The sequence below is a fragment of the Elephantulus edwardii genome, unplaced genomic scaffold, assembly GCF_000299155.1.
Source record: "Elephantulus edwardii isolate Elephantulus edwardi_28Jun2011 unplaced genomic scaffold, EleEdw1.0 scaffold00006, whole genome shotgun sequence".
Taxonomy (NCBI): domain Eukaryota; kingdom Metazoa; phylum Chordata; class Mammalia; order Macroscelidea; family Macroscelididae; genus Elephantulus; species Elephantulus edwardii.
The window spans coordinates 25,377,200-25,391,095 of record NW_006399756.1 but is presented as its reverse complement, the minus strand read 5'-3'; the positions used below and the strand labels follow the sequence as shown (position 1 = coordinate 25,391,095).

Here is a 13,896-nt window from a genome sequence, read left to right as displayed (position 1 = left end):
TGTGGCAGAAATGATGTGCATGGCACAGGTTAGATGACGTGGAGACCTGTTGTTCGAAGGGTCACTTTGAGTCATACTTGACTTCCCAGCTTCTAGCAACAAAACCAACTTTTTCAAAGGAACTCATAAACCCTCTTTCTCATTGGAATTCATGAACTGTGTTTTACTACATACTCCCCGAGAGAAACCCAAGAACACTGCCATCAAGTCTGAGCTCTGACTCTTGCGAATCCAGCCTTTTTAACTTCTCAGTTTAACCTTTCTCATCTGTAAAACAAGATTGTTTTATACTCTGTGGAGATAATTGTAAAATTCAGAAATCGAGATCAGATGCTAAGAGCATTTGTGGCATCTGTCATTCCTAACAGCCTCAAAGCCTGCGATGCAATCCCAAAGGCACGAGTTTCAAATCCACCAGCTGCTCCATGGAACACGGATGGGCCCTCTCCTTCCATGTGATTTACTGCCCCTCGAAGCCAGCTGGAGAGTCAGCTCTGGGTCATTAGCAACTAGATAGCACACAACAACAAAGCTTTGCAAGGGCACCGTGGTGGCTTGGTGCTAGGGAGTCGTGCTGCCAACCCAAAGGTTTGTGGTTGAAATCCACCAGCTGCTCTGCAGGAGAAAGATGGGAAGTCTTCTCCCAAGTGATTTACTGCTCTAAAAACCCATTGAAGAGTCAACTATGAGTTGCTTCTGGCTGGAAAGTAAGTAACTAGTCTTTGTAAGTTAACCAACAGGCAGACATCTTCACCAAGCCCTTCCTACCAGAGATGGGCTATAAGGCCATCAGAGACTTAAAATTTCATGGGGTCATACAGTTTGATGGAGTGGGAATGAGGAAAATGGGAAGAATCTGGTGTGAAAAATAATATATTGGAATTTTCTGCTGAAACAGGAGGTCCTGAAGCACTTGTTGCAGAAGGTCAAGGACTGCAGCCTTCAATATGCATTGAAGCACAACATCAAGAAAACAAAGATTCTCACCACTGGGCCAATTGGCAACATCAGTATGGATGGTGAAGAGATTGAGATAGTTAATGGTTTTAGTTTACTTGGCTCCACAGTCAACACTCTTGGTACCAGCAGCCAGGAAATCAAGAGACAAATTTCATTGGGAATTTCAGCTGTCAGGGACCTCTCCAGGATATTGAAGAGCAACAACATCAGGCTGGAGACTAAGGTGCACCTGATCCAGGCTATAGTCTTCACAGTTACGTGCTATGCATCGGAGAGTTGGACAGTGACTAGGCATGATAGAAAGAGAATGGATACCTTTGAGCTGTGGTGCTGGAGAAGAGTATTGAATATACCATGGACTGCTAGGAGAACAAACAGGTTTTTCCTGGAGAAGGGTGAAGCTGGATTGCTCCTTGGAGTCAAGGATTCTGAAGCTTCGACTGACATACTTTGGGCATGTTGCAAAGAGGGACTGGTCCTTGGAGAGGGACGTCATGTTTGGGAGAGTGGAGGGACAGTGCAGGAGAGGAAAACCTTCGATGAGATGGATCAGTCCTGTGATTGGGGGTGGTGGGAGTGAGTGTGTTTGAGATGGTGAGGTTGGCACAGGACAGAGCAGGGTTTAGGGCTCTTGTACATAGGGTCATTATGAGTCTCAAGCAACATGACAACACATAACAACAAGTAAACTAGTATTAAAAAAAAAGAAGTACAGACTTCATCATGCCCGTTGGATTATTATAATGGAGCCTCCACTGTCTCTCCAGTTGAACGTGGAATAAGAGGGTTAGGATGTTGGTATAGAAAGCTCCTGAAGAAGGTAAGAAGTGATGACAGGGGTCTTAAGAAACTGTGCTGGAGATGGCACAATCAGAGTTCTGAGGGCAGTGCTTCCACCTTCCCTTTCTCCACCATCCTTGACAGACATTGCTAATCTATCACTGCACTTGTCTAGTGAATACAAGTATGGCCTCTGAACACTCCTTAGCCCAACGCCAGGGAGCAGCCACCAAATGACTAGACCTGGCCTCCTCTGCCCCATCCCCCTTTGCATCCTTCATTCCTGTCCTCCAAACCTCGTCCCTGGAGGGTTGAATTCTGCATTCCAGGCAGCCCTCTGCCGAGTTGCTCACCCCGCTTCGCTCTACTCCGGTCGCACCCATTGCCTGAGTCCCGAGCCCCGGGGTTATTTTTGGAAACCCAAGTGTCAAAACAAGTTGGCTAGCAGTGTGCTCCCTGATGCTGACAGGATCTTGACAAGCTGTAGCCTGGATTTAATTTCTCATGTTGAAGCATTAAATGTCAGAAGCTCAATTAACATTTTCATTATTGCATTTTTATTGTGCTTTTATTTGGGCTTCAGATGTGTGGGAGATAACATTCCCTTCCTGCTATTTTTTAAAGAAAAACTATCAGCCAACAGGATAAACTTGTACACCTGTAGGCTACCTCCCTGGTTCTCAGAACCTCCCCAAGCACACATCTGCCAGGGGCATGACTCGTCATTTGCTTATTCATTTATTCATTTCATAATTACTCATTGAGAAACTACTCGGTGTTGGTTTAGGTTGTGGGACGTGCCATGTCTATTGAGCTAGAGAAACAGTCATGGACTGAAAAATATTTCTCCCCTCCCTCCATTAACTTGATGAAATTTAAGGAGAGAGAAAGAAAAGGGTATTAGGGCATGAACAGGATGCTGCAGCTGATACATGTGGTCACTCTAAGTATGGCTAATGTGACTACTTCTTCCATGCTTCATGACCTTGGCCATGACATCCTTGATGTGATTAGCTTCATCTTGGCTCTCTCTGTAATTTAAGTTACCCAGTCTGTACCCTCCCGTCACTGTGTTCTTGTTCTAGGGATTCCATAGAAAAATGCTACAAACCAGGTGACTCAAACCACACAAGTAAATTTTCTCAGATTTTTGGAGATGTGAAGTCTGAATTTCAAGTGCTGACTTCCTCTCTCCATTGCTATTGGGTCAGAACAGGGCCGACCCTTCAGCAGGTTTTCAGAGGCTGTAAATTTCCCAAGACAAGACTACCCATCTTTCTCCTGAGGATGGGCTGGTTTAGGGATTCGAACCACTTGCCCTTTGCTTTGCAGCACAGCTCTTTCCCCACAAGGCCACCAGAGTTACCTTAGCATATTAACAGGGACTCTGTTTCTCTGAAGGCTCTAGAAGAGGACCCTCCCTCGTCCCTTGTCCTTTCTCACAGCCTTAGCACTCGGGCTTGGCAGCTGGATGTCAGTCTCTAACTCCTCCTTTGCTTGGCTGTCTTCCCTCTGCTTCTGTCTGTGTTTCTTTGTCTCCTCGTGTTAGAGCACCTACCCACCCTCCTCTGACAGAACCTCATGGTAATGTCGTTCATTGCATCTGCAAATACTCCCATTTCCAGGTAAGGGCATACTAGCAAGTAGTGGGGATGAGGACTTCCACTTATCTTTTTTTTTTTTTAAATTTTTCCCCCCACTTATCTTTTGCGGGTAAGCCATTTAGTCCATAATAACCACCTCTGAGCTCTCACCTTTAGGTGGGACGGACACACACACGCGCATCATTTATCTTAGAATAAATTCTACATTAGGGAGATGATTTCCCTGAGCCCACATCTCTCTTTTCCATGTTCTTATGTCTAGCCTTACATCGTTGGGGCTGTATCTGTCATAAACAACTGTAGAAATTATTGATGCAGAATGAGCAGCTCAGGAGATACAAGCCAATCCGTATGTAGGGGTTCCCCCCTTTTTAGTCCTGTCATTTAGAGCCACAGCATATTCCTGTCATACTATTTACTTTTTTCTTTTACAGTGTTAGGCTTTTCTTCCTGCTGGGTTTTTGATATGATTCCAAGGCAGAGGCTGCACGTATCAACTGTAAACACCAGTTGTCAAACCTTTGCTCTCTGCGGCCCACCCACCCCCAGCTGCAGGCATCGAATCTGTATGCTTCCTGACACTTTGCAATGATCTGCTTGTATTTCAGGCAACATTGGCTCGGAACTCTCATACACTGATATTGGTGTGTTCATCTCCTCTGACGGGGGAAACACGTGGAGACAGGTAACTGGGATGCCTTAGGGCTGGGGAATGGGCATTTCGGGCAGCTTCTACCAACATCACCTTTTGGGGGATTTTCAAACACACTGTGCAGAAAATGGAAAGAAAAGAATTGCTTAGTTGAGTCCACTCAGCTGGACGATTATAGAGACCACAGGGTAAGATGGGAGGAACACTGGGTGGAAAATTGGAGGCTAGAGATTGTCCTTAATGTGTGCATTACTTCATTCAACTATACGTATAGAACAGTCACCATGGGCTCAGTACTATCCAGGTTACTCAGGACACAGTCAGTGCAACTGTTTCTGTTATTAATGTTCCATAAAATATTGGCAAGCAACTCTCTTGACCTCTCCGGCTTTCATTCTTTATCCTTAAGATGAAGGAGTTAGAATATTAAAACTGACAGAGCGATGGAAGTTTGTGGTTGTTTAAGAATTGTATAGGCCTCGCCTTAATTGAGTAGGAAAGATCTTAATACATATGAGGCTACCTGAAGAATTAATTCCACTTTATAAACATCTCTAATAATGCTGTCCAGTAGAACCTGCCGTAATAGGAAATCATTCACTGTCTGCACTGTGCCACGTAACTGTTTGGAACTTGAAATGTGGCTAATATAACTTAAGAAATAGAATGGGTCACTTTCTTCCTTTAAATTATTTTAGATGCACATAGTCATGTGTCCATTCTATTCGACAGCACAGAACTCTGGAATGGCAGTCGGCCAGGCATCGGGCATCGATGTGGAAGGCAGGTGATCACTTTAGAGTTTATAACCTCTTGAAACTCAAAGGTTAAGTAAAGGAAACAGGTTCATAAAAAACCGTCTATATTTCGAGATGAAAGTAGTAATTTTTAATTTTTTTTTAATAAAAGTTTACAGAGACTTAGGGTTTCCAGCCATTCATTGTTACAATTTTTTCCCTTCCTCCCCCCCAATTCACTCTTCTCCTTGAAAAGAAAAAGAAAATGATTCATTTTTTTTAAGGAGCCTTTATGGAATAGTGCATAGTGTATCCAACTACTGATCAACACGTTGGCAGTTTGAATCTAGATGGTTTGTGAGGGAAAAAGACAGTCGTCGCCCCCATTGAGATTGACGGCCTTGGAATCTGAGGGTTGTCATGCTGGTCTTGACAGGCCAGCCCTGGGTCTGTATCACTTTAGCGCTGTCAGAATGCCCAGAAAAAGAAATCAGTGATCCTACAGGAAAACTGGGAACGACGTCACAAGAGGGGGTAACATTTTACTAGGTGTGAGTGGTGAGAAAGTTTCCAGGGGAAGTGAAAGAAGACCACAGACTCTCTTCGTAATGAAGGTGAAGTCACCATCTGAGATCTAATTAGACAAATCACTCTTTGGATCCCTCAGTGAAGATTAACATCACCATAACCAGGGAGCTCTGGTGGCTTAGTGGCAAGAAGCTGCACTACAATCCCAGAGGCGCACGGTTGAAATCCACCAGATGCTCTGCCAGGGAAGGAGGGACAATCTCCTCCTGTACCAGTCAGATCTGATTTGATGGTACACACAAATACTAAAATAAAACAAAAAACAAAAAACAAAAAAAAAAACACAACCCACATCACCATAACTGACATCGTCACCACCATCCCCACAACTCTCACCACTACCACTGTGCAAAGTCTAACAGGACTACCCTCCAGATACACTTACCACAAGTATTACAGGGCAGACCAAAGAGGGCCCTAATCAGGGGAGTGGAGAACAGAGCCATGATTCAGAACTTGTTTGAAACATATCTTATTACAGGTGCCAGATAAGGATAAGATATTAGAATGTAAACTCTTCTGATCCATCAAGTCTAAGAAATGCAAGTTCCCAATGGACAAATAGTCATTCTACCAAATAAGAAACTAATTCCAATCCAGCGGCTGCTACAATGTCCCTTTCTTTGTGGTGCTTTGGGTCACAGTTGCTTTCTCCTTTCCCCAAACAGCTAAATGTTCTCTTTTTCACTCCAACATTGGACTGGGCATGACTTAGCAGAGTGGGCAGAAGAGTAGCCTCCAGAGGGAAAAAGGGAGGATAAAAATGCCCCTCTCTTCCCAAGTACCAAGGGGTTCCCTGTGGTCCTCATCAGGCTTCAGCCCAGCAGCTTATCCCAGAGGCTTGTCTTGTTCTCTTGTTACTGAGAACCATTGAGTCGGAACCGACCCACAGCTGACTCTCCAGTGGGTTTTCAGAGGCAGTTAATTGCACAGAGATTGCCCGTCCTGCTCCCACAGAGCAGCTGGCGGCCTCGAACTCTGTGCCTTCGGGATTGCAGCATAGCTTCTTGTCACTAAGACACCAGAGCTCCATTCTTGGTCTCTGGGGGATGGGGAGGGGTGCGGAATTAGAACTGCAGACTCAGATTCTGTGTTTTTATCTGAAGTAGAAATGAGTTACCTCTGGATCTTTTTTGGAAGAACATTTGTATGGACATTTTTCTTTACTTAAAAAATGACAGTGAAAAAGAAAACCCATTGAGTTAGGGTTAAAAAACTCTTTCGAAAGCTCTACTGTGTTTCCTGAGGAATACGAACAAGAGAGCCCGCTCTTCTCCCCACCCCTGCTTCAAGTCTGGCCACACCTTCTTATCCCTTTTAGCCTTTATTATTGAATCCATCGTCCAACTCTCCCTCTCCTTCCAGGTCTCAGTAGGCATCATTAGTGGTTAAAATTAGATGAATGTTCCAAACCCAGTTTCCTCCAGAAGATCTAAAAATTTAGAGTTGGTTATTTTCTGAAGGAGAATTTTTTTTCTGATTTAGGTTGGAAATATGAACATTATATCCAACTGAATTATTGATATATATGAAATTAAGTTTTGGGGTTTTTAGCTCAGAACATTACATTACAGCAGGTGCTTGGAAAATTCCCTTGGGTATGTAGATGACCAATTAAGTGATAGATAGTCAGGTAATTGACAGATGGAAGAATCAAATAATTTACCTGGTGCTTCTGGAAGGCTCATGCTCCAGTGGGCAATTAAAGAAAAGATTCTCAGGAATCATATTTAGGTCTTTATCCAGCAACAGACGTGGTGGTCGAAGAACTGAAGTCATTGGCTCCATAATATTTATAATTTAAGAAATACCTGGATCATAAGGAAGAGAGGGCTAAGTAGTAACTTAATAGAAGGACAGGGACGTTTTTGAACCAATTACAGTTCCTCGTGGGTCATCGGGCTGACCCAGGCACCTTCCCTGGTACACTGACTGACACTGCTGGGAGATTAAATCCTGGAAAGAAAATGTAAGGGCCCAGGAAGGTTATTAATTCTCTGCAAATTCATCCCCCTCATTTATCAAACAGGGATAATGATGCTTACAGACTCCCATGAAGGTTGTGATAAGCTCTGAATTGAGTTGAAATAATGTGTGTGAAAGACTTATTTATACTGTTGAGCACTATGGAAATGGAAGGTGTTGCTATGATGGTTATTGTTGTTGTTGTTCCAGATCTTTGACGAAGAGTACAATGTCTGGTTCCTCGACTGGGGTGGCGCCCTTGTGGCCCTGAAACACACACCTCTGCCAGTCAGGCATTTGTGGTAAGGACAGTCCCCACCCTGTTAATGTCCAGCTTTGTAGTGAAGGGAGTTGGGATAAATCACTCTGCATGGTTTTAGATGCATTTACTCATCTAATTACTCACTTATTCACCCATCTATCCATCCATTCATCCATCCATCCATCCATCCATCCATCCATCCACCCACCCATCCATCATCCATCCACCCGGCCATCCACCCACCTGTCCATTTGTTCATCCATCCATCCATCCATCCATCCATCCATCTGTCATCCATCCACCCACCCATCCATCATCCATCCACCCGGCCATCATCCATCCATCCATCCATCTATCATCCATCCACCCGGCCATCCACCCACCTGTCCATTTGTTCATCCATCCATCCATCCATCTATCCATCTATCCATCCATCCATCCACCCATTCATCCATCCATCCATCCATCATCCATCCACCCATCCATCATCTGTCCGTCCATCCATCCATCCATCCATCCATTTTATAACCTACCACATCATTTCATTATTGAGACAGATAACTTAGACAGGGAAGTACAATGAATGTGGTGAGTACTGGGAATGGCAGAAAAATGGCAGGAGGGGCTGTAAATTCAAACCGTCAAGTTGAGGACTACAACATCTAGAAGCTGGACATTGTGGAATCGGGGAGGGGTTTCGGTGCCTGCGGTGAATACTGAGTTGAGTTCTAGATAAGCCGAATTTCTGAGATGTTAAAACCATTCAAGCAGAGATGACCACTAGCCAGCTATTGATCTGAAGATCAGAAGAGATAGCTGAGCAGACGGTCTGTCTCTGGACATTATTAGTCACTAGGTGATAATTAAAGCCATGGCAGTGGGCTCCAGGCCTTAGGAGTGTGAGTACCAAAAGGAGAGACCGGGGCTACTATGGAACATTGGCTCACACCAGTCTGCAGACCAGCAGCCGAAGAAATGGAGCAGATTAAGGAGACATGGCCAAGAACAGAGGATGTTGGTGTTAATCACCAGGGATGCTGAAGGAAAGGGTGAAAAACACCATCAAATTTAATAGATCAAAGCAGTTATGGAACAAACAAAAAGTGAGGATTATGTGGTTTGGGATGTAAGGATAACATGACCTGAGTAAATGCAAAGGGGAATACGATTGAACGTTAGCCTGCAGTAGACTTGGAAGTGAAATAATTAATGAGAGAGGAGCAATGAAGTAAAGAGTTGTTGTTGTTGTTGTTGTTGTTGTTATGTGCCATCGAGTTGCCTGCAACTCATAGCAACCCCCTGTACAACAACCCTAAACCCTGCTCTGTCCTGTGCCAATCTTATTGTCTCTGATACACCCACCCCCATTACCCCAGTCACTGAATCAATCCATCTCATCAAGGGTCTTCTATCCTGTGCTGTCCCTCTGTCCTCCTACTCATGACGTCACGCCTTACAACATGTCAAAAGTATGTCAGATGGAGCTTCAGAATCCTTGCCTCCAAGGAGCAGCCTGGCTTCACCCTCTTCAGGATGAATCTGTTCTCCTAGCAGTCCATGGTATATTCAGTACTCTTCTCCAGCACCAAAGCTCAAAGGCATCATGTCTCCTTCTGTCATCCCTAGTCATTGTCCAGCTCTCTGATGCATAACAAGTGATAGCAAAAACCATGGCCTGTATCAGACGCACCTTAGTCTCCAGACTGACATCGTTGCTCTTCAGTACTTTGGAGAGGTCTTTGACAGCAGACTTCTCCAATGCAATTCGTCTTTTACATTTCCTGGCTGCTGGTACCAAGAGTGCTGACTGTAGAGCCAAGCCAAAAAAATCAATTCTTCTTCTAAAGCATATATTAAAGAAGTTGAGAGTATATGTGAGATATAGATTGAAAACAGGTAAGAAAATATTACTTGGTCATAACACTGATGGTGTTGTTATGTTTTTGGCAGCGTATGGGGAATACTTTTGGTTTATCCTTTCTTCAGAGTGTATATTTGAAGGTAGAGTGCATGCGATCCAGAGGATAGTTGTTGGGATTAGCTCTTGTCAGGAAGCTGGATTCCGGCTCATCTTGGCTTTAGGGCACCTAGCTTCCTAGAGCAAGATTTGTGCTAAAAAGCGTCAGATTGCAACTTGAAAAAGACACCAAACTCAGGCTTCATCTGGCTTGGCCAGCATTTAAGAAAGCGTGGTTCAGTTTATGAGGCCATCTATAAGGTTGAGCTATATTAAATTGCCGGTTTTTTAGGTCACCATGGTCCAGCACTGTCAGTCTCTTATCTCTCAGCATCACGTAAAATTGAATGGCTCTACATACTCGTTATTATATTGCATAGAGATGATGAAAAGAATTTTTAAAGGTGCCAACTTCATTTAAACTTTTTAAATGAAGTCATTTGAAAAAATGCTGTGCCAATTCAAAGATGAGCTTTCAGAATCCCCCAATGTATTTGTAATTAAAAAAATTAACATTTACTACCACAATTATATGGCTTGGAAAGGTAGACGGTTGGCGAAAGGGGAGAAGACGTTGAATAAGATGGATTGGCATGGCGACTGCAGCAGTGGGCTCAAGTGTATCAGAGATAATGAGGACGGCACAGGGTGGGACAGGATTCAGATCTGTTGTTCATAGGGTCACTATGAGTTGTACTTGACTTGAAGGTACCTAAGAACAACAGGTTCTATAGGGGAACTTTGCTGGCCAAGGGGTAAGGAACTGTGCTGCCAGTTCAAAGGCATGTGGTTCAAATCCACCAGCTGTTCCATGGGAGAAAGGTGGGCATTCTTTACCTGTATGATTTATAGCTTCTGTTCTCCCAAGTTGATAGCACATCATAACAACTAGTTATATGATTTGTAGATAATATCAGAAGGTGGGAATATTTTTTAAAAATAATAATAGCCAGTTATTATTGAGATTACATTCCCACCATGGTTCTCAAGGTTTTCAATTAAATGAATTATCAAGTTTCATTCTTGAAATTTCTCTGTGATGTTTAAATGTTAATATACCCAGTACATATTTTATTGAATCTAAGAATATAAATAAATACAAATTAGTGGAACTCTGAATGCTTTCAGTGCCAGGGATCTGGTTTGTATTTGTAGGTACTGTCTTCTCTCAACACCACCTCTCTGTGAAGAACGAAGTGTTTGAGAATCTGTGCTCATGGAAAACTTTGGATCCTTTTCTAAAAAATTGTGTTTTAACAACAAAACAAAGCAAAGTTTTCTAGCACTTACCATTGTGCTCTAACACCCACCCCCCCCTTACTGTCAAAATAAGCTTGGCTCATAGTAACCCTTGAAGACAGGGCAAAACTCCCCTACAGGTTTTCCAAGGCTGGAGAACTCCAGAAGCCGACTGCCGTGTCTTTCTCCCATGGAGTAGTTCAAACTGATGACCTTCCAGGAAGTAACTCAGTGCTTACCCAGTAAACCACCGGGGCTCTATGTTCTGTTGTTGTAAATCATTGAGTTCAGAATTTACCCATAGCTGACTCTCCAGCGGGGTTTCAGTGGCAGCTAATCATATGAGAGGAGATTGCCCATCCTTCTGCAGAGCAGCTGGTGGATTCAAACCATGTGCCTTCAGTATTGCAGCACAGCTTCTTGCCACTGAGCCACTAGTGATCCCCTTCCTATTTAAATTTCAGTGAAAAATTTAAGGGATGCCTTGCACAGAGATGCAGTACAAAGTCCAAGTTTTTCTTTGTTGGCATATATTAGCTCTCTCTTTTTCTTTTGGTTAAATATTATTTCTGTAATTCCGAAGAAATAACTCTATTCCAATTGGATCTCTCGTTATAATGATGACAGTAATGATAATACCACCCTCTGTTTGCCTGCTCTAATTTACAAAGTACTAAAGATGATTTTTCAAACTGAGTTTGAGAGATGGCATTATCTCCATTTAAAGGATGTGGAGAGATGGCATTATCTCCATTTAAAGGATGTTGACACAGTCATTTGTCATAATGTTACCCATGATTCCCTGAACTTGACCGTGCTTCTGGCTTCTTGGACTGTCTTGTGAATGCCATTGTGTGAAATATTTCCAGCAAGTGGGGTTATGTGGGACAAAACAGCAACAGTGAAAACAAAAGAACTCATTAAGGGTTTTGTTTTTGTGCTCCTTTCTAAAAGAGCAAGTGAGTCAGGACTTGACCTGTGTCTTCCTCTTTTATGTTTCCAGGCAAAGATGTTGCTTTTGGGTTATTGTTTCCTGATCATGAAATACAAGCTTGTAGATGCAAACATTACTTCCTCATCACCAGCAGCTTCTAATTGAAGTCACCATCTGTGAAGGTTTACTTTCTTTTAAGTGTACGAAAAAATAAAACACTCAGTTATTTTCGGTTAGGGACCAAACTAGCCTTTCATTATTTCTATCACAGATAAACACATTTGTACTCTACATACATAATACACACTATACGGTGATAGTTTCATCTGTTGTGATACTAGAAAGTATAACAGAAAATTAAACTCAGACTGAAAAAGAAAATGGAAGTCTAAACGTTGTTAACACTCTAGAGAACTTTATACGAAAAAAGCTGAGTATTTAAGTAATCAAGGGTTAAAAATTACCTAGTTATATATTACACGACCGACTTTAAAAAGTTACAAGCATGTCTGAGAAAAAATGTCCCTGCTAAGACTTCCTTCACCGCATTTTTCTGGCGAAACGGTGATAAAATAGAGTTAATTACGTTGGTCTATTTTTTAAACAGTATTATAAGCCTCGCCTAGTGCAAGGCTTCCCAAAAATTAGTTGTTGTTGTTTTTGTGCCGTCAAGCTTCAGCACTGGAAAAATCCTTGGTAAAGGACCAAAGACGGATAAGTTCCAGGCTGAAACCTGAGTGTACTTACTGCCTTTCTGACCTCACTCCTCGAGTAATGGTTACACCTAACACAGTAATGGTGACTTATATTTAGAACAAAATAGCGACTGCTGCCTGCGTTTGTAGACAATTCTATGAGAACACACTCACTCGGAGATTATACGAGAGAAAAGGCTAAGAATTTTAAAGAAGAAATTGGTCCTCGGTGCAATGCATTGTGGATATGCAAATAAGATTGCAAAACAAAGGGCGGCAATGCGGAAGTAAAAGCGCTGAACGGAGGATTTCGAAGGGCAGCTTTAGAAGACAAAACGAAGTATAAAAATGGAATATGTTAAATGTAAAACGCTAAATTTGGGGAATAGGAAAAGGAGGACTCACGCGGCATTTCTAAAGTTGAGAGAACTGAAAACAAATTCAAGCCACGAATTGCAGTACTGAGAAATGCTGTTAGGTGCTCTGACCGACCTGAATCCTGTCCGTGCCGTCCTCATCATCTCTGATACACTTGAGCCCATTGCTGCAGTCACTGTGACAGTCCATCTTTGGGGGTCTTCCTCTCTCCCGTGGACCCACCACCTTTCCAAACTTGTCTCTTACCAAGGAATAGCCTCTCCTAGAAACTTGCCCAAAATATATGAACTAAAGCCTCACAATTCTTGCTTCTAAGGAACACTCTGGCTGCACTTTTTCCAAAATATAACTGGGGGGGGGGCGTGTTTGATTTTTGTTTGTTTGCGGCCCATTCAAGGCTCTCCAACACCACTATTCAAAGACATAAATTCTTCTGTCATCATTCATTGTTCAGCCCTCAGATGCATAACAAGTGGTTGAGAAGACCATAGCCTGAATCAAGCGCACCTTAGTCTTCAAACTGATATTATTACTCTTAAGTATTTTGGAGAGGTCCCTGGCAGTGGGCTTGCTCAAAGCAGTGCATCTTCTGATCGCTTGACTGCTGGTACCAAGGATGTTGATGGTGGATCGAAGTAAAATGGAAAAATTGACAGTTTGAATTCTTTATCCATCTATTATGATGTTGCCTGTTGGCCCAGTGGTAAGGATCTTTGCTTTCTTGATTTTGAGTTGTAATCCGTATTTAAGACTGTAATCTTTATTTAATCTTCCATAGCAAGCTATTCAGGTCTCCCTCACTTACAGGAAGCAAAGTTGTTTTATCTGCATAGCACAGGTTGTTGAAGAGTCTTCCTCCAATCCTTAGGCCACATTTTTCTTAATACTGAAAGATGCTATAGACAAAATGATGAATAATCCAAGAAACATCAAAAGAAGATGGAAGAATCACTATACCAAAAACAATTGGTTGACCTTGAAAACATTCAGGAGTACATATAATTAATAGCCAATGATAATTCAGGAAAAAGTTCAAACTGCACTGAAGGCACTAGCGAAAAAATAAGACCCAACAAATGGATGGGATACCAGTTGACATGTTTTAAATAAAAGGTGCAGCCCTTGATGTGCTCATCAATCTATGC

The 13,896-nt window shown here is 42.6% G+C and overlaps 1 protein-coding gene across 1 annotated transcript in view; it reads left to right on the top strand.

Annotated features, from left to right (window-relative positions):
• Positions 1–13,896, top strand: part of SORCS3 (sortilin-related VPS10 domain containing receptor 3) — an 839,716-nt gene that overhangs the window by 722,767 nt on the left and 103,053 nt on the right. The window contains exons 12-13 of the mRNA XM_006879952.1: positions 3,953–4,029; positions 7,497–7,588. Coding sequence (XP_006880014.1) covers positions 3,953–4,029; positions 7,497–7,588 — 169 coding nt within the window. The remainder of the gene's footprint in view (positions 1–3,952; positions 4,030–7,496; positions 7,589–13,896) is intronic.